Below are 20329 nucleotides of genomic sequence, written 5' to 3' on the forward strand. Positions count from 1 at the left end.
TGTTTTTTGAAAACATACTTAACGGAAAAAGCAAAACAGGGCAACGAAGGGGGAGCAAACTGGTTGGTAACTTGACCAGGTGTATACATACATATATCTTCTCAACCCTCTCTTCAACTTATATGACCTAAATCGACATCTAAAACAACATCTCGCTCCGAAACAGCCAGCCCAGTCCAGCATTCAATCGATATATACATACATACATATATTTATATATACGCCTCTCGCGTACATATACGGTCATTCACCAGCCTACACAGAGTACCTCCAGTGCAATCCCATCTATATACCTGCTCCTCATGCTTCAATACAGCAGCAGACCGCACACACCAGGCGCTCGCCGAAGACGAACGAGGAGCTCATGCGCAGACTCAGGCTTGCTCCCATCACCATCTCCGTCGCCTTCACCTTCACCGTCAACACCATCAGACAGCTCGTACTGGCCAGACTCGTTCCCCATGGCCGCGCAAACTTGCGAAGCCTTGTTAGGCATAGCCATCCACGATTTGTCATCCACTCCTGACTTTCTCCAGGACTCTACTGGTGCCATGCAGATGCAGGCATCCTCTCCATGCCCATCGTCTCAGCCTTTCGAAATAGGCCTCTCTCTTCGGGGGGTTACAACTCCCTCCTCCCCAAACTCCTCAACCTCATCCACCTCTCTCGGCCATCACTCCGACGCCGCTGAGGCATATAAGTATGACGCTCACTCCCACACCCATACTGGTGCTAGTCCACACGGGCAATCTTCAGGGTTAGTTGGATTCATAACAATTCATTTATATATTCGGCCTTGAACTGCAACCATCATATAACAAAAAGAGACTGTTCTTTTACATTCCAACTGACCTCTTATCATCTTACGTCAATCATACAGGCCTTTCGTCTGCCAGGTGTCGCCTCCCACGCCCTTGTCCGACTTCATGCACGAGTCTCAGCCCATTTCTGTATTAGATTATCCCAACATGTTCGGTATGTTCGGACTGCGGTTTTAACATTTAAACCAGCAGCCTTTCCCTCCCTCCCCATCTCGTACCCAAGTTTCCACCCACCCCTTCTAACAATCTCACAGTCCCCGACTACAACGTTGACGGTGCTTCCGCTTTTGATTCTCTTCAATTCAGCAACGTAGACACCCCAGTCACTGTTAGCACAGCGTCATTATCAATGTCTCCACCACTTGGCAATATACCATCCCGTCCATCTAGTGTTTCGGACGCCTTTGGCATCTACGATCAACCACAGCATCACCAGCAGCAGCATCCTTCTTCAACCCTGCAGTTCAGCCGAGATCAATGGAACATGGCTCTCCCCATTCCACGCTCGACTGTATACCCGGACCAACAGAAGCTGAGCAGGGCCATGCCAGATAACTGTCCCGGAAGCAACAGGCAGTCCATGTCGTCTGCGCATGGTTACTCAGACCTCTCGAAACCATTAGACATGCACCTCCAAAATCTCGATGGCTCAATACCCACCACCCAGGGCCAGTATGGCCTCTCCGCAACCTCATACCCACAGTAAGTGATGCCGTCCAACTTCCAACATATGTCTCGGGAAACCCCTAGCTGCTAACATTTCTCAGAGCACCTTATTATACACCTGTCCCTTCACTACCAACCACCCCCCCATCAACAAGCTCCCCGACTTTCTCGCGCTCTCACGCGCAGGCACCTTCCCACTCTCATCACCGAACACAGTCCTCCAGCTCCCCGTCTCCAACAGCTCTAAGCGAAGCTGACCTTCGCTCCAAGCCCCAATGCTGGGACCATGGATGCAACGGACGATCGTTTTCAACTTTCAGCAACCTGTTACGCCATCAGAGAGAAAAGGCCGGTCTTTCCGTCAAAGCCGAATGCCCGTACTGTGGAGCCGCCTTCACCAGGTCGACCGCACGCAACGGACACCTTGAGCGAGGCCGATGCAAAGCCATGAGGGAGGAATGATTCGCCTCGCCCATGCTACGATAACGACTCTGCTCTTTATTCACTCCCTAACGAAAATCTAATGTCCATAAAAGCGCCCTTCGAGACCTGCCTTACTTTCTCCCCTTTGCATCAGGATTACACTTTACATAGTCCCTAGTCGTCCAGACATGGAGGGTGGGAGGCCCATTATTGTTATTGCTCACAGAGGTCCATGATTTAATGTTTCAGCCTAGCGTTCACGTCCAACCAACATACTTAGGCGAGGAAAGAGCAAAAAGAGCGCAAGAGCCCCATCTTCCGGCCTCCGATTCACTCCGGAACAGCATTTTCCCTTTTTATGCTGAGATACTCGGAAAGACACGATTGCATCTTCCGATCCATGACATAAAAATGGGGCGAGCCGTTTTCTCAGCCCTCGCTGAGTTCAGCTCATGGCGAGCTCAGTGGTTTCTCTTTTCTTTTTTATTTTCTTATTTTCTTTTTTTATTTCTTCCCCCTTGACTTGCAGGGGTTCTGGGTTAGACAGGGGTTGTTTGTCAGCGGGGGAGGTTCTCTCTCTCTTTTCTCTTCTGTCTGGAGTATCTTTTTTCCCCACTTCTCAACGTATATACTATTATCTTTTCTTAAGCTTTCTTTTGTTTTCTTTTTTTCTTTTTTTTTTTTACCCTTTCTACAGGAATGGGTGGGAAGCAAGTTTACTGGGAGTACTGGCGACTGGCAGACTGGCAGGAGTTTATGGATGTGTGCATTAACATGTCTTGTATATGGTTGTTGATACATAGAAAGCGAGCGACCCTTTTTTTTTAACTTTTCTACTTAACTTTCTCGATGTCAATCTTATTTCTAATTTTAAACCTTTTTTGTGCATGCATAAAGCGAGGTGCACGTGACTTAACTCCGAGCCCCGTGACTTTTTCTTTGCGACAACTCTTATCAAGCGTCAACATCAACATCAACAGTCAGAAGAATATCAACAAGAGTACGGAGAACTGGAAGCCGAGTAGGTAAAGCGAGAGAAGGGCACGTCATATGTCCTATGAGCTGGCTTGCAAAGTACGATGCTGGCCTTGGTGACTTTCTCGCAGCTCGCAGCTCGTCACCTCCAGCTCCTGCATAATCCCTGCCAGCCAGCACACAGAATGTGTCAGTGAGCGGCTAAAACCTCCACCGCTTATCTCCTAACTCCAAGCTGACAATTCAGTGCAAAAGTGCGAGATCTGAGCGGTGACCGGATGAGCAGCGGTGCATAAGTCCGCTCTCTGCAGAAGACCGCATGAAACCCACAGCATTTCTGGTACGGCTGAATAGCGTTCATCGCTGCATATATTTCCCCCTTGGGATGCAGCCCTCGACACTAATGACCCATACTTTGCAGCATTCCAATCCGTCCGGTCTGGTCAAGCTTGTTCGTTGTGCAACAGTCGCTGGCTCATAACCCCGAGGCCGAAGTTCCGAGCAAGCGGGCCCCTGAAGTGCGGCTTGAGCCACGATTATCGCATCATCTGGTTGTTAGCACACTTGGCCCCCAATTTATGATACAAGAGAGTATGACCCATGTCGTTAACTGGCCTGGGCTGTTGACTTGGATTTGAAAAGCCAGATTGCGAACATAGCCTGGCCCTTTATCTTTAGAGGTGGAGGGAGTACTCCGTATAGCGCTTGGGTAACTCAGCAGCTGGGAAATTTCGCTGCGCAGTCCCATAAATACACAGTTCTAGTTATACCACTATATTTACTCCGTGACTAGAGCGTTGGACAGCAACAGCACCAACAATTGCACTGTCGTTCTCTTGCACATCACGCAACAGGACTTTGGCATCTGCCCACCTACCTCCATGTAAGAGACCCTTTAACTTGTCATTTAGTCGAACATACATGCATGCATGGGCTGCGTGGCTACCAGGGTCCGCCGGCCACGCGCAGTCAGGCTGCATATCAACTTATGATATTAGTTATACGTTTTGGTCGAAGGTCTCTGGGAAAACAACAAGCCTTTCGGGTCACCTAGAAACGGAAAGGCGCACATAAATGGGCACCAAACTATCCCCCCTTCCAGGTCCGTGGGACTGCCACGTTCGACCACCAACGAAAGGGCCCCCAAGTTTGAGAAAGATGAAACATACTCCAGCCCTCTCCTTTGCAGGTTCAGTGCAGCCTTTCCATCTTAATGGTCAACTACGGCCCCATTTCATCTATCATATTCTTATTTCTTGATGGATTCTACCCATGGTCCTTGTCATGCCATGCCACTCCCATGAACCGTTGATATCAACAGACGAATTAGCTTCGTTTCGTCCGTCATTCGACGGAGCGGGTACCTTTGACACGTGGACGGCGTGGCTACCACGTTTGTACCCCCATACCCTTGTTCTTGTCATTTGTCCTTGCAGCAAGGCTATGAGAAGGACTCTCTTTGCGGTATCCAAACTTCATTCGTCAGCTCACTCGGCCAGAGCACTTAAGACAAGGAAAATCTTTAGCAAGCAGCCCAGTTTAGAATACTTAAGCATCCTTTCTATTACCCGCCAATCCATCCTCCATCATATTAAATTACTCCAGAACGCACATGGAACCTCCACTTCCTTCCTCCCGAATAGCCTACCACAGAAGTACACACCTCCTTGCCCGGCCTCAGAATAATACACTTTCCGCATTCTCTAAGGAGGGTCTTGGAATTTACGTTTCTGCAGATATTCTAACTCCCCACCCTCCCTTACGTCTTTTTGTTTTGGGGGGTGCAACCCATGAGGTTCAGATGATGGTTTACTTTTCTTTCCCCATGTCGATCGGATGGAGCCTGATGCTGAGATAAAATTCATACCCAGAATAAAGCCAAATACCCACGACCCAGCTGATGGGCCAAAATCGACATGGGCCTCAGGACAAACCCTTTCTGGTAAAGTCTTGATCATGGATCCTGAATTCCTAGGGATTCCTAGGGTGATATCTCCTTAACAAATAAATTATTCCCGGGAGTTGAGGCTCGGGTGTAGATCCTGGTGGACGCCACGAGGTCGCTTTGCATGCAGGGTTTGAAAGCCGGATACTTTTACTTTTATTCTGGAGCACGTATATTTGGTAAGTTATTATAATAGTAATAAATGATGCTAGTTAATTCTAGTTTGTTAATGATAGTGGTCTAATCAATCTCGCGTGTGATGATTGCTTATTACGTCCTAGGTATTTTTCACTGGAAAGTAAAGACGGAATATTTCATGCAAGCCAACATTTACAAAAATACGTGTACGTGAAATGCTTTAGCTTTCGTTTCATATATTAATTTCCTTCATTTGCAGTTTTACTTTATGAGTTAATCATAGTACCTATTTCACGCCCTTGATGTAGATTAAAAATAATAATATCCAGATAATCTAACAGCATCTCCTTACTTACTATAGAGAAGAGTGCCTTGTTTTCCATACAGAGATTCCCCCAGACCGTCGTCGACATATAGTCGAAGGCCTTTCTCGCCATAGGTTTTATACCCTGAAACACCAAAACCAGATAACAAAGAGCCTGATAACAAAATCGACAAAAAGCTTGATGACAAGCCCGCCAGCATGAATATCCAGACAAGACTGCAAACTAAGTTCAGGATATGTAAGTTGTTGTAGCAATTCTACACACTGGACTTGACTTTGGGCATACCTCTCTTGCTCAGCGCCATATACCATTTCCAATGTAAGTAACACATAGAATCTATACCTGCTGCCTGGCTAGCGATGGTGAACAGTCACTACTTATGAATGAAAGGATGTATTGGGTGGCTGCTGATCAGATGAACGAGGAACGCATGTTGCTCATTCAGCCTAGTTATTATGGTTATGAGTATACCGTGTGGTATTACTGGTGCAGGAGCAGAAGAACAAGCAGGAGAGAAAGGAGGGGAGAAAGACAAAAGAGAGAGGGAGGAGTGGTTATCAGGTGGTATGTCGTCGGAAATGGGCCTCTCTCTTACCGTCTCCTATATTACTATGGGGTATAATAAGAGGCATAGCAGGATCCTCTCCATCGTGGTCCTTGTGGGATTGAGATTTCTCTCTTCCCTGATGAGGAAGCTTGCCGTCGATTTATACGGCGAACGAAATGGCTGGACGGCTTACTGTCTCGTTAGCGAGATGTTAGGCTGGATAGGGCTAGTGTTCCAGCTTACCTCTATGCTTATATTCCTCGGACTGAAACAAAACCTAGGCATATGTGTGATGCGACTATCGCAACGATTTGTTAGTCTAACTTCTAGCCTCTGTAGATAGGTAACATAATTATAATCACCAAGGTAACGTCTCTGGTGTACTCTGAGCATAAATGGGCATGTCCCCATAGTAGAGCAGTGTTTGTCAAGTTTTGAATAGCTGCTCATCTCAACGTCGTTCCGTTGACATATGTCGTTCTGTCAGCTGTGGGATTCGAACCCACACGCAGTTTGAATTGCCCGGAAGGCGGCTCTTACTGAGTTACCAGAGCTGACCTAAAAATAAAGGAGAATGGGTTGAACACGTTTTAATGAGGACGCGATGACTATCACTAACGAATAGCCCTAGAGGCCTTGCCAGAGCAGGTATGACTAGCAGGCAAGCCCAGAGCTTGCCAGAAAAGTGATATGGAATGGCTGGTTTGAAGGAACTTGCCAGAATACACAATAGCCTCCGTGTCCAACCCTGTTTGTCATCGCGTGTATCTTCATAATCGGTCACTCTCAAAGATGGTGTATCCACTCAAAAGCATGGTTTATGCCATGCTCCCGGGAGTTCCAGTCCTCGATACCGGTTGACTGGTTGTACGGTTGAAAAGGGCCGCTCGCGCAGCAATCGGGGATGAAATCCTAGAAGGGCGATCACGATACTGCGCTTTTGTTTCGAGATAGCCAATCAGTCTTTCCTGCAGGGCGTCATGAGCTCAGTTTCTGTAGTCACTAGGCACCTGACGCCACTGGGCCAGCGAAACACCCGGACCTGCAATATCAGGGGTCTTTAGCATGCCATGAACAAGTAGCCACATATTGAGAATGTAGATGCCGCCTTCACTGATGCATTTAGAGACCAGCGAGGCCTGGTGATAGCCTCTGTTAGGTTCAACGCTTCCTAAATACCCAAATGCAACACACTCTGAAACCAGGGCGATGATTGCAAACAGATACATTGGAACCTTGATCCAGTCATAGCTGCACCGGGGGAAGAAAATTATAGTAAGCTGGTACACTAGCCCTAGCCATCCTAGACCCTCACTCACAAGGAAATAGGCTGTCCAGCCATTATGCTTGTGATAGAGGTCAATAGCGGGCTTCCTCAGCAGGGAAGAGCAAATTCTAAATGCCACAAGGAGGAATATGTAAAGGATCCGCTTCCAACCCTCAAAAAACGAACGCACGAAGCTGTTCCAGGCTCCAGATTCGGACACTGAGGAACGCAAGGAGGGAAGAAGAGGAAGAAAAGAAGAAGGACGAGGAGGACACGGGGTTTCGCGCGCACGCGTCTGATCACGTTGCTTGCTTTGTCCTCTTTGGGAAAGCCCCGCGTTTAAGTAGTGCTAAGCGCAACATCCGCGGCTAATTTCAAGGGTTAAGGCGAAAGGCCGGAGGTAATGGATGGCAAGAGGAGAAGAAGCATCGATATCAGATATCCTGTGCCCATTGACCTTCGCGCAGCAGCAGCAGGACCAGAGCCTTGTGGACGGGATATAGTTAGTATATATGATTCCCGTTCGAAATACTCATGGAGCATGATTCCTCATCACTCTGTTTGAGATATATCACTAGGAGCGTCTACAGCTAACAGTAACATTACTATAACAACATTATAGTACGGGTATCAGGATATCATGTTATCAGTATTAGAGTACAGCCGCCAGGTGCCGGGGTATCTGCAGGAGTAGTTACTCTGAGGGCGGCCAGACATCCTTTTCCACCTAATTATCCAACGATGGTAGAGCAAGGTGGTAGTCCAGCCCCTTTCCCTGCCATGTGCCATCTATACTCTCGGTAGTGGAATATCAGATATCATCATAGCAGTTAGTAAGTAGGCAGTAATACTAGGTACTGATGAACTGGCCCAGGACGTTGTTGATATAAGTTAGCCTATTTTTGATCTTGAGTCTAACTAGTTAGTTATGTCTGACTAACTAGTTTCGGGTACCTTAGGTAACTAACCTTACCTACCTAGAAATAAGTCGATTAAAAGAAAGGGGAATTAAATAAAGGTATATACAGCATTATCCATGATAAATTCAACTATCCATTTCCCTCCAAACGATGGAGTACTACTTGTCGGAACATGGACCATCTGCGAGCTCTACTGACACAAAGATGACTCATCCTGACACTAGCCCAGTTGCCCGCTACCTAGATCAGCTTAATGACGTCACCCATCACTTGAGAAACAGCCACCGCCAACTCTGACACCGAGATGGCCATGCATCAACGGTGATAGCTATGTGTCTTATCAGTCCCGTCCTACGCAGCAGACAGCAGACAGCAGACTTGCACATATGAAATCTCATGCTACAAGCTAGCTAGCTCTCTATAACTAGTTAAGTAACTAGATAACTATATCCTGACGGTCTGCGCCAACTACGCAACCTATTAATTACATGGGTAACAATAACAAAGTGTTCCTTCGATAGGTCTACTTGTCTACTCTGCCAACTCGGAACTGCATACCTTTCCTATATCCTCTAGTCCCCGTGCGTGGGCTCATTATATATACTACACAACCTATGGAGGAGGTTTTTAGTGGCATCAAGCATGCCTTCGACTACCTTTTCCTCACGCGAGCTCAGCGTGGCCTATTGGATGAATATGAATGTTTCTGGGCTGAGGAAAAAACGGGAATTGTGGAGTATTGTATATCCTCCTTCGAGGATAAAGTGAAATCGGAATACCGTCACCGTGTTGATATCCTCAACATAATCGAAAAGGTATGGCAGTCACTCCGTGATGAGTACGGTGGGATGCTGCCACATGATTTTATCTGTACCTACTATGCAAGAAAAAGTGCTCGGCAACCTCTTACCCCCAGAGAGATGGAAACATTTCAAAGGTTTTTAGATAAATGGCTAGATGAGCCTGCTCTTGAAAAGGAGTTTTCCTTCTTAAGGCTGGATATTGCTGATTGGGTAGATCGACTTCATCTAAATAATACCGAGAAACAGGTTTCACGGACAGCGGAGGGGATGAAAAGATGGTTACTTGCTAGGCACGGAACCCTGGAGTTCTAGGCAACGATGCGAGGGCTTGGGGGATGGCTTATGTTGTTACATTCCATACTATTGTGGTTTGATTGCCCGTCGTTAATGTGTATTGTTTTTGGCTTCCTGCCTTCTACCGAAAGGGACATATATACCAATTATCGGACACAGTTATACTTTCTCTCGTGCCTGGACGGTGTTATGCTATATCATATCGCAGGGAGTCATGTCCTCTCTCAGCGCAGGGAGCAGGGCACGGATATCTCGAAGTGGTTAGGGCCCACCCTTGGTTGTGTGTTGCTCCCATACCTATTTATCTCTCTAGATTCGTTCTTCCTCTCCCTCTCTTTCTCTCTCGCTTTTTTTTTTCTCTCCCTCAGCACAGTATCACACTTCACAATGTAAGTACTATGTACTCTATAACCCTGTCAATGCTCTTTATAGCCCCCTAAGACGTATTATCGCAAATCTAACTTGGTTGATAGATACGATACTATTTGTCTAAAAAAGACAAAGAGATGAAGCAAGTTAAAAAAGCAACGGCGGCGGCAGCAGCAGCAGCAGCTACAACAGAAAAGGAGAAAGCCGCCAGTAAATGGGTGGAGGCCGCCGCGGCATGGGCGGTGACCCTGCGCGGCGGGCCGAGTGACCCCAGTGCCGGCCCCCAACACCACCAACGCCGCCGACGCCCGCGGCCACACCAAAAGGTCAAACTTAAGGCCAGGAGGGCGGAGAAACGCAGGCAGGCAAGAGAGAAGGAGAAGGAGGAGAAGGAGACGAAGGAGAAGGAGAAGGAGAGGCCAGAGGAGGAGGAGAATAAGGGGATGGATATCCCATTTAGACAAAATTAAAAAGGAAGTTTAAGCGATGCAATAAATGATTTGCAGAGGCCGCTCTCTCTCTCTCTCTGAGCCTCTTTCTACTCTGTACTCCTTCCTTACTTACGGTTTCTCTTACCTCTACTACTATAAGGCAGTAAGAAGTAAAATAGGAGTAGCAGGAGCGTCAAATAAGAGAGAGGTAGGCAGAGAAGGGTATCAAAGCCAAGTGAGAGAAAAGAGGTTGTTCATATGGGAATAAATGACCGTATTATGCTCACTGGTCCTTCCTGGCCATTATTATCATTCATTATCATCATCTGCTGTCGGTATTTTGTGTTTGAGTCTTTGCGTCGACCTCACTGTCTATTTTTAGACCTATCACGTGATGACATTCAGATAGGAATAATAAAATTACGAACGTCAATTATTAAGCAAGTTGTTAAATGCAAACTCTACAAACATACCGTATAGGGCTGTGACTAACCGTCGAGTCGAACTCTCGCAACATCGCAAGGAGTACGGGGTACCAACGTCAACCGCAACATCAAACACCAAACATCAACGTCCATTTGATATTCAGCAGCTAGAGCAGCGATAATAACATCAACCTCATCATTGTATCTTCACGATGACCTCCTCTTTTTGAGCAAGCCGCTAGGAGCCAGCCGTACTCGTCCGAATACCTGCTCCAGTTTGCCTCTCCTTTATCAAAGCGATTTCCTCGATTTTGGGACATACAGCTTTTACAAGATATCTGTTCACTTCAAAATGGTCAAATTACTCTATCGAACCTTACGACTCTACTATTTCTATGCTAGCACTCGGTACCTCGGGTTATTACACTGCTACTCGAGGAACATACGAACAGGAGCGAACTGCTGAATGACCATCTATCTACGAGCATCACCGCACTTCCTGACCAGCACAAAGGAATAGTAAGAAGAATAAGAAGAGACACGAAGAAGCGAGCGCGCGGTACCAGTTACATCCTAAAAGGGCATATCCCCATTTAGATAGGGTGGACATCGGTGCCTATGGCGTCGATATTTACATTCGATCCCGACCTTCCCCGGGTTTCATCTCCATGGTCCAGCTCTGGAGCAACAACGCCACGCTATCAAAAGGGTGGCCAGAGTAGTTCCTGTGGGCCAAGCCCCATTGACACAAGTGACCCTGGATTTCTCGAAGCGTGTGGCATCAAGAAACTGGAACCAGAGCCTCAAGATGGGCCTACAGAGTATAAACTACATTTACTCTTACGCCCTAGGCGGCCTTTCGTTTCGCTGTCTTCGGGGGCTCAGGTCTCAGGTTCACATCATTCAAAATCCCATGTCAACAGTGTTGCGGAAAGGGATGTTTCTGAGTCCCCTGAGCCGGTTTCACGAGGTGCACAGTCATCTTCAAATTCGCCAAGACAGGCTCGACTATGTCAGCTTACCACCCAGTTGCTGTGGAGGCTGCAGCAGTCCTCACCATTTCATTCATCCTCCACTGCCAATCTAGTGCTCCCTGCCCTCCCGGAGGCAACCGAGTCTCTAAATGTACCTAGTACTCTATCCCCGCTACTGCCGGGGCTCGAGGAGAGTCAGGGAGCGTTATATGAAATTGGCGTCACCGATGACGGCACCTTTGCGGGTTTAGCGGAAGATGAACTGGATGAGAGTCTTGTCAACCTTCAAGCTATGGCTGCAAGCTTGGGCTGTCGAGTTGAGGTCCTCCGCCGTGTTGCAGTCGGGTACTGTAAATGGGTGGAGAAAGATGGCTTGTCTACTCGAACCGAGAAACTTTGGGTCGCGGAGGCCTTGGTCAGCCCCGATTTGAAACAGTGTCGCTCTCAGGTATTAACGGATGACCCATCCGGGCGTTGGAAAGAAAATGGTGGCAGGTCATCTATGACGCAGCAACCAGTTTTGACTGAACAGCTTCATGTGGCAATTGCAGGGGCATCAGGATCTGGAAAATCCTCTCTTCTTGGAATACTATCTACCTCTGCACTCGATAATGGGCGTGGGAAAAGCAGGCTAAGCCTTCTCCGACACCGACATGAGATTGCCTCTGGTGTCACAAGCTCCATTGCGCAGGAGATGATCGGGTATCCAGCTCCAGTAAATGATGACAAACAGGTAACTGCCTCCTCGGATGTCATAAATTATGCATCTGGAAACATAAATTCATGGGATGACATTCATGTTTCTGCACGTGGTGGTGGACGTGTTGTCTTCCTGTCAGACCTTCCTGGCTCCCTGAGGTATGTAAAGTCGACGCTCAGAGGACTAATGAGCCTCAGACCGCATTACGTGCTTCTCTGTGTCCCTGCAAACAACTCTGAAGACCCTGGGTCCATTATACCACCTGAAGTAGGCATGTCATTGGCCTACCTTGAGTTATGCGTCAAGCTAGAAATTCCTGTTGTCGTGGTAGTAACCAAGCTCGACAGCGCAACCAGGTCCAGCATTCGACAGACTCTAACTCAGGTTCTCTCTGCCATTAAGTCAGCCGGCCGTAAGCCTGTGATGCTTCCTGTTCCTGGAGAAGTGAATGAGCAAGACTTGGACCTTCGCAATATCCCCCCAGGTGACCGCAAGGACGCTAATGCTGCTATTAACTCCATGGGCGGTGACTGTTTAGACGACGTTCCGATTATCATTACCAGTGCAGTTACGGGTGCTGGCGTCGGGAAATTGCACGCCTTGTTACAGACGCTCCGTATGCCTACTCTAGAAAAAGTCTCACCCCCAGTTAAAAAGTCCAATGAGGACAACGACGAACAGCCGAAATCCCTTTTTGATATTAGTGAAGTGTTTGAGATGCCGCTCTTCAAAGTATACTCTCTGTCGAGTGAGGGACAGCGACAAAATGATCGAGGCATCGTTCTCTGTGGCCGTGTTCGCCGTGGGGTTATATCTATCGGAGACCGTCTCGTTGTGGGACCAATAATCCCCGAGTCTCGTTCTCACGAACCAACCCATACACCACCACGGGCGAAAGCAGCATATAGCAAGTCACTTCCTGATTCTCTGCCTTCTTCTCGTTTTCGGAAGTTTACTGGAGACAGTCTTGAAGCACAGTCTCAAACGCATGCAGTTTGGAAACAAGTCCGGGTTGTTAGTGTACGTAACTTGAGACTTCCCGTCAAAGCTCTCTTTGAACATCAAATTGGCACCATCGGAGTTGACTTCGTTGACTCTTCGCTTTCGACGTCGCTCGGACGAATGCGTAAGGGCATGGTGCTTGCGGATTTTAACTGTGGGTATTTATCAAACTCGCTACTTTCTTCGCAGAGACTTTCTACCTCCGCACCGCCCTTTCACTCTGGTTTCATTGCTCGATTCCATGCATCCGACTTCTCGGCGTCTTCTCCTGTGCTGGTTTCAGGAAGTACCTCGGTGGTATACATCGAAAGCATTCGGGCAGCTGCCCGAGTAATACTGGTGGAACAGGCACGACCGCATATTTCCATTTCCCATGGGATTGAGCCAGAGATTTTCATGCTTGACGCTGCTGACCACAATAATACTGAACGTTTCCATGGGGACGATGAGATCAGCGTTACTTTCTCTCTCACATCTTCAGCTGAGTGGCTTGAAGTGGGATCGCTTGTGCTCGTAGTTCCAGGTACAGGTGTAGGAGTCATAGCCACTCCTCCGTCGTCCTCGTCAAGCCTACCATCGATGGCTCGGTCTGGCCTACCTAGCGCTCCTGGTCTCAACGGCCTCGTTGGCAGAATTTGCGAAGTCCTCCATGTTTGATATATTGCCTATCTGGCCTCTTACTGCCTACCTTACGCCCCATGTTTGACTGCTGCCTGTCCGTACTGATACCCCTTCACACCCATAACACATGTTATGGCAAACACGTCTTTAGGAGCCGTTTGATATTGGCGTACTTTTCTTTATATACTCTTTCGACTTTCTTCTCTGCTCTTCTCTGCTCTCATTTTGTCCGTCTTTTGTTCCTATTAATTATCTACAAGCCACAACAATCAAGTAACTATATTCACCAAGTGATGTATACAGTAGGCCAGGGCCACGTACACGTATTCTTAGGCCCAGTACATCTTGTAATCCTGTCTGCCTGGCGTCAAGAGTACAGCTTGTTCATTTCGGCTGTGACGTCGCTGGCGCCCGCAAGTCTTTATATAAGCGGTTAGAGTGGGGAACGCAACGCTTACTATTTAAATCCCTTAAGTTATCCGCCGCCGCAGCAAAAAGGAAAAACGTCCAACTCGCATTAAACAAATGACTTGATCTTCCGTGAGGTCACAGGAACGCAGCAGCTACCAGCTTCTCAAGGGCACATTCATATATCATCCGGCCTGGATAAAGCACCTGTGTAAGCTTGTTAAAAGGACGAGGCGGAGTCCCGGCCTGACGGTTGCGGATATCTCATAGCCTGACTGAAGCCCGCCTCGATTCTACATCCTCTGCACGCGCCGAAAGCTTCGACCAGCAATATCCCGACAATATATTACAAGTCCCCTGCGATACGTTTGAGATACATAAGTGGACGTCAGCGTGAGCCCTCATGGCGGAGTTTTTCCAGGAGCTGTTCTCCAGCATCTTCACCCCCGGAGCAACGCCCACCCTCCTCCTCGCTACTAACGCTACCTTCGCCGCTCTCCAAGTCGTCTTCTTCGTTCTACTCGTGGCTACCTACAGCATTCACTTCCTCATCCTCTCCTGCATCAGTGGCGCATTATGGTACTCGATAAATTGGTTTGCGAGCGAGGTTAAGGCGGAGAATGAACGGCAGAACAAGCTTGCAGAGGGCAAGGAGAAAGATGATAGGGGATCTTCGACAGATCTCAGTAGTTTACGTGTGAAGAAGGAGGCCTCGCCTGTCGCCCGTTTATCGGGAGCGATGTCCGATTCAGCTGAGAGTGGAACTGAGACGGAGAGCATACGTGCTGGTCATATTGGAACCCCAAAAGTATCGGGCGCCTCTCCGTTGAGCGGTGGTGCTACTGCGAGGCGAACTACACCCTCTGCGTCGGGCGTACAGGTGACGCTGACGCCAGAGAGTAGTATGGACGAGCTCACGCTACGAAAGCCATCTGGGGATAGTTCTGGATACATCAGTACCGACAGCGAATGGGAAAAAGTCGACGATAAAGACCGATAAACCATTTCTGACGAACATGTTCACGAAGTAATAGTGATGTCTTTTCTTTGATTTTTCTTTAGGTGAAGTAGATCGAGAGATTTTATGTTTGGATCGTCTCCTCCCCACGTTCATTCACACCTTACACGTTATGTATGTCCGGATATCTTGGGTATATCAGATACAACCTCCTACTTTACCATAACTCATAAAATATGTTTTACAAGATACCCAGACCGGATTGTATTGTCACTAATATTCCGTGTCTCCCCCTTTGCACGACTGTGGTGTTAGCTGTTGCTTGCCTTCAATATTGATGTTTGACCTGGTTATTTTTGCCTGCTTAGCCTCTGTGCCCATATATAGAGACAGAGATAGTCATAATACACAGCTCGCTACTCTGGGTATCCAGGCATTCCCTGAACCCCTGGAGAAGTCATCAAGAAGGTGATCGTTAGCCTCGACAGTCTATGATAGCTTTCAACGCGCTTGTCGCGTCTTTAAATAGCCGCTTATCGCTTGGTCCGCGATAAGTATCACGTGATCGTGTTTATTGATAAGGAAGTCGCCAAAAAGCGTTGAAGAAACAACAAAACGAACAACGAACAAAACTGACGAACTCATTTCATGGTGATGGAGGGGATGAATCGTGAATCTATACCACTAGAACTCAAGCAATTTTTAAATTCACCGATGTGAGCCATGTTCCAGCACGTTCCATCTTCCATTGGCCAAAAACGTGTTTTCGACTCTGTCTTCCCGCCGTCCTTGCTCAGCGGCATATCTTCAGATGTCACTCGGGTCCTAGGATACGCACCTCCAGGCGCGTTATTTGGCAGTACACAACTATCTTCCGATTTGGAAAATGCTTCATCAACCTCGGAGGAGCCAGAACCAGAACAAGTCACATGGGACCGGTCATGGCATACAGCAACGGCATTCCTTGCTATCCCAGATAAGCGATTTAATATCAGTAATAACGGCAATTGTGATGACCATATAGGAGATAGGGTGCTGCTAAAACGATGGGCCCGAGATCCACCTACAACGAAAACACGGGATAGTCTATATTATGTAGGTGCCGACGCATCCCAGGGAAAAGACCTGAGGAAAGAATTGAAAGAATGTGATCTCAAACTGTGGTACATAAATGAAACCCGTCGACACTTTTTAACTAATTTTAAAGATTCTCTTATTCATGTAGGTTTACAGATGCCTACCTCCCATTAACCACGTCCTGTCAGACTGCTGACTATTATAGATTTTACAAACCACCGAGAAGAAGCATGTCCTTACCCGGCTAATTCGATATCTTCGTCTTATTCAGAATATTTATTATAGCCCCTTTTTGAAATATATATTACCGTTATCAGACCCAATGGCGAGGGATACGGGTTTTACGGCTCTTCGTGAGAGTATACACGCAGTCACCACGTTTTCTCTTCCCCATTCATTTTTTGACATTCTTGCCACAGAACTCAGTGCTGCGTGTTCTACAATTCTCGGAACAAAGAATAGTGGTGAAAGACTCAGTCCTGCAGATACGGACGGTGATGAGATGGATGTCGATCCAAAGTCTCGCATGTGCTACAGTAGCTGGAGAAAACAACCACCCAGCGATAGAATTTCTTTGATCTCAGAAAGGGAGATACCTGGAGCCATCGACGCGAGACATGGTCTGATCCGCATACTAGAAGGGCTTCAGGAAGTCGGATTGGGTGGTCAAAAATGCCAGACTATATTTGCCAATGTGATGAACAATATGATAACAGAGTTTGTAATAAATTCATACTCTGGGCTATGGGATACTCCGTCATTTGCCATCGAACACTTACGTCTGTGGATCGGAAAGATTTTTGGGCGGCTAGTCCTTCAAGTTCTTCAATGTTTGAAACAAGGTGGGCATGGGGTACCACGAGGTGAGGAAAGCATCGATGCTACCTTGACAGATATCCAAAAATGGCAAGAGATTGCTGTTACTCGACTCGCTGCCTTACGGATAAGCGAACTCTTCGATATAGTCGTTGAATGGGACGCAAGTAGCGGAGCAATTGAGGATCTGAAGAGCTATACTACCAACCCAATGACACGCCTTTACCTTTCGAGCATGTTCAATACCTCCATCTTTCAACGACTCCTTCACCCAGGTGCCTCTACTGTCGAAATATTGCAACTCTATATTTCTATAATCAGGGCACTTACTCAACTAGATCCAAGAGGAGTGTTGTTAGATAGGGTGGCGCGACCTATACGCAGGTATCTACGTGAACGAGATGATACAGTGAAGGTCATCGTGAATGGACTATTGGCTGATGTGAGTGAGACGAAGGATCAGGAGAACACGGATCCAAATACGCTGGTGGAACTGGCAATTGAATTAACGAGTGCACGCCAAGCATCCTTGCGGAATGATTCTGGGGAGCTTGACTGGGATGATATGAACTGGGTCCCTGACCCTATTGATGCTGTGGTTGACTATAAGAGGTCAAAACAGTCCGACGTTATAGGAAGCATGATAACTCTATTTGAATCCAAGGAAGTCTTTGTAAAGGAACTTCAGGAAACATTGTGTGGCAGGCTGCTAAGCAGGAGCGGATCATTCGACCAAGAGGTTTCCGTATTGGAGCTGCTGAAGGTTCGCTTTGGTGAATCAGCACTCCAAGCTTGCGAAGTTATGCTCCGTGATGCACTTGACTCCAAGAGGATTGACACCGTTATCCGAACGGATAAAGGCCTTGACCAGGGACCTACAGCCGGCATTCATACTAAAATCCTATCCCGTCTGTATTGGCCTGAGCTCCAGGAACAGGAGTTTAAAATTCCCACCGAAATTATTGCACTGCAGGAAAAGTATTCTGCAGGTTTCGAGTCTCTGAAACCTTCCCGAAAATTAACTTGGTTGAACGGCTTAGGAACAGCTACTATTGAACTTGACCTTGAAGACCGCGTATTCAAGGATGAGGTGACGACATGGCAGGCTGCTGTCATATACTCATTCCAATCAGATGAGAATGCCACAGTGTCAAAGTCGGTCAACGAACTATCCAATGAGCTAGACATGCCTGCATCTCTTGTCCGCAGCGCCTGCTTATTCTGGCTGAGCAAGCGCATTCTCATCCAACAACAACCCGATACCTTTACTGTCCTCGAAACACTACCTGACGATGAAGATCCTGGAGCCTCATCTCAAAACCAAGCACAAGCTCAGCCAAACTCCGACGCTAATGCCGCCGCTGCCGCTGCCGCTGCCGCGGCAAAGGAAGCGGCAGAAGCGGCAACAATGGCGAAAATGGATTTGTACTGGCAATTCATTAAGGGTATGCTTACGAACCAAGGAGCCATGCCTCTACAGCGTATCATTATGATGTTAAAAATAGCTGTTCCCGGAGGATTCCCATTTAGCAGTGAGGAGCTTAAACAGTTTATGGGAAAGATGGTTTCAAACGGGGAGCTTGAGATGGTCAGTGGTGGAAATTATAAGATAGTATCATAGACATCATTCATTGGTATGGCATAACTAATAGTATCTGTATGTAACGGCGAAATCACTGCCAAAACCGTCAATGGAGACACAACGGGAAGTTTAAATAAGCTTAACTTCAATTAACTTCCATGCACAGAATATGGAGCGACCAGCCCATCCAAAACTTACATCAGAGTCTCTTGCTCGTATTGTATTGCTTTCCCTTGCAGAATCATTAGAATGCAAGTGAGCAATTCTTGACCGTCTAAAACCTTTAAATGAAGTCCAACCACTGATGGATCGTTGGCCCTAACCAGTTTGCCCTCATGAATGACCCAGTTACCCAAGCAAACACCCGCATCATCATTATTATTTCCAAATACTTCCATATTCAGCTGAGCCATGAGTCCCGGAATTGCTTGATCGATATATTTCATGTTCTGCGTAGTGCTAAAGGTATTTTCGACGTACAGCCGAAAGAGTCGGATTGTCTTTGTTGCACCGACTCTCTTCAGCCTCCCTAGGGCTTGCTGCTCGACTGATATTGGAGCTGAGTCCCAGAATACCAAATTACGGCAATGGCCTTGCAAATTTAGTCCTGTGCAGCACACCCAGAATGATGTTATCAAGATATAACATCTGTCCGGAGACCTGTGAAATGTATCAGTCAGGATTTGTCGGTCTTGCACATTCAATCCCGCCCTATACGAATGCGCATCTAAGTCAAGGAGGTGTAAGACCTGAAGAGTAACATTAGCGGATCTCCAGGACAAGGGATGATGCGGATAATTCATACACTCTCTAACCAAAGGACCTGAGCAGGCATGGTAACGAATATCAGCAACTTTTCCTTGCGTAGAATTACCAACTCTGCTACTAGTTGTAGAAGATATCGTAGTTTTGGCGAACCACGACAGTGGCTCCGTAGTATCTCCCTGGTATCATCTTTTGAAGGCAGAGGATCTATCTGGGTTTTTGCCAGACCTTCTGGAGAGTCTGCTATTTGATAAGGCCTCTGTCGTTTTGCGTTGTTAACATCACACAAGATCGTATGTGCATGCAACACTCCATTTTTTCGACGGTCATTTAGCTTCTTGGCTGTATATGAGGAGATAATATGGTCAAACTCTGTCCAAGTTGTAACTAGACAAAGTCTTCTGAATTTTGGGGCGCTTAAGGTGGCTAGAGCATCGTTACCCTCATCGTCGCCTTCTTCATTCTTGCCCCGTCGACGGCTACGAGCTGATGCCACACAGTCGCCAAATATTCCTTCATATATTTTTTGCTCTTTCGGGGTGAACGCAAGATTGACAGATATATTCTGAACGGCTGGTAGAGCCTTGCCCACAACCTGGCCATCAACTAAAGACCCGTATGATCTCTTGATCATACATGCTTTTAGGACCTCCCTCATTCTCTCACCCTTAGCGACTAAACGAATGTCTCCTTTGATTATATGACGTTCAACAGATTCCGAGGTATATCGAAGACAAGAAGCCGGTTCGTCGGATTCAATATCCCAGGGATCAAACCCTTCACCACCGGCCGTGTTTTTCCACGCGTCAGTAACAAATACACCAAGTTTTTCTAGAGATTTCTTTGACCAGGGATCCTCATGCGGCTCCAGCTGGTAGAGAAGCCCCAGAATGTCCGAGAGATCATTCCAAATGGGGGTTGCGGTAAGCAATAAAACCGATGGAGCCTCCAACCAGCGTAAAGTGACTGCTGAATGTATTGTTTTCCTCCTTATTTCATGAGCTTCATCCACGATAACTCTTTTGAAAAGCCCTTTCAGATTATGACACCACCACTCAGGAGCGCTCTCCATCCCT

At 47.2% G+C, this 20329-nt stretch overlaps 8 protein-coding genes across 8 annotated transcripts; 7 read left to right on the plus strand and 1 right to left on the minus strand.

The window, feature by feature from the left end:
* Positions 1–302: 302 nt before the first annotated feature.
* On the plus strand, positions 303–800 carry TERG_11983 (uncharacterized protein; the record flags this gene model as incomplete). Its single annotated transcript, XM_047751012.1, has 1 exon — positions 303–800. The coding sequence occupies one exon, from the start codon at positions 303–305 to the stop codon at positions 798–800; it is 498 nt and encodes a 165-aa protein (XP_047605905.1).
* Positions 801–926: 126 nt separating this feature from the next.
* TERG_03322 (uncharacterized protein) lies at positions 927–1949 on the plus strand (the record flags this gene model as incomplete). Its single annotated transcript, XM_003236228.1, has 3 exons — positions 927–975; positions 1076–1523; positions 1589–1949. The coding sequence occupies 3 exons, from the start codon at positions 927–929 to the stop codon at positions 1947–1949; spliced, it is 858 nt and encodes a 285-aa protein (XP_003236276.1).
* Positions 1950–5749: 3800 nt separating this feature from the next.
* On the plus strand, positions 5750–6184 carry TERG_03323 (uncharacterized protein; the record flags this gene model as incomplete). The annotated part of the gene is made up of 1 exon (XM_047748067.1): positions 5750–6184. One exon carries the CDS (start codon positions 5750–5752, stop codon positions 6182–6184), a length of 435 nt encoding a protein of 144 aa, XP_047604041.1.
* Positions 6185–6827: 643 nt separating this feature from the next.
* On the minus strand, positions 6828–7183 carry TERG_08779 (uncharacterized protein; the record flags this gene model as incomplete). Its single annotated transcript, XM_003236230.1, has 2 exons — positions 6828–7092; positions 7161–7183. 2 exons carry the CDS (start codon positions 7181–7183, stop codon positions 6828–6830), a joined length of 288 nt encoding a protein of 95 aa, XP_003236278.1.
* A 1459-nt stretch (positions 7184–8642) lies between these two features.
* On the plus strand, positions 8643–9964 carry TERG_08780 (uncharacterized protein; the record flags this gene model as incomplete). The annotated part of the gene is made up of 2 exons (XM_003236231.1): positions 8643–8843; positions 9599–9964. 2 exons carry the CDS (start codon positions 8643–8645, stop codon positions 9962–9964), a joined length of 567 nt encoding a protein of 188 aa, XP_003236279.1.
* Positions 9965–10968: 1004 nt separating this feature from the next.
* On the plus strand, positions 10969–13683 carry TERG_03326 (uncharacterized protein; the record flags this gene model as incomplete). Its single annotated transcript, XM_003236232.1, has 1 exon — positions 10969–13683. The coding sequence occupies one exon, from the start codon at positions 10969–10971 to the stop codon at positions 13681–13683; it is 2715 nt and encodes a 904-aa protein (XP_003236280.1).
* A 775-nt stretch (positions 13684–14458) lies between these two features.
* On the plus strand, positions 14459–15055 carry TERG_03327 (uncharacterized protein; the record flags this gene model as incomplete). The annotated part of the gene is made up of 1 exon (XM_003236233.1): positions 14459–15055. The coding sequence occupies one exon, from the start codon at positions 14459–14461 to the stop codon at positions 15053–15055; it is 597 nt and encodes a 198-aa protein (XP_003236281.1).
* A 681-nt stretch (positions 15056–15736) lies between these two features.
* Positions 15737–18527, plus strand: TERG_03328 (uncharacterized protein; the record flags this gene model as incomplete). The annotated part of the gene is made up of 2 exons (XM_003236234.1): positions 15737–16234; positions 16296–18527. The coding sequence occupies 2 exons, from the start codon at positions 15737–15739 to the stop codon at positions 18525–18527; spliced, it is 2730 nt and encodes a 909-aa protein (XP_003236282.1).
* Between the last annotated feature and the right edge of the window lie 1802 nt (positions 18528–20329).

The sequence above is a fragment of the Trichophyton rubrum genome, assembly GCF_000151425.1.
Source record: "Trichophyton rubrum CBS 118892 genomic scaffold supercont2.3, whole genome shotgun sequence".
NCBI classification, from domain to species: domain Eukaryota; kingdom Fungi; phylum Ascomycota; class Eurotiomycetes; order Onygenales; family Arthrodermataceae; genus Trichophyton; species Trichophyton rubrum.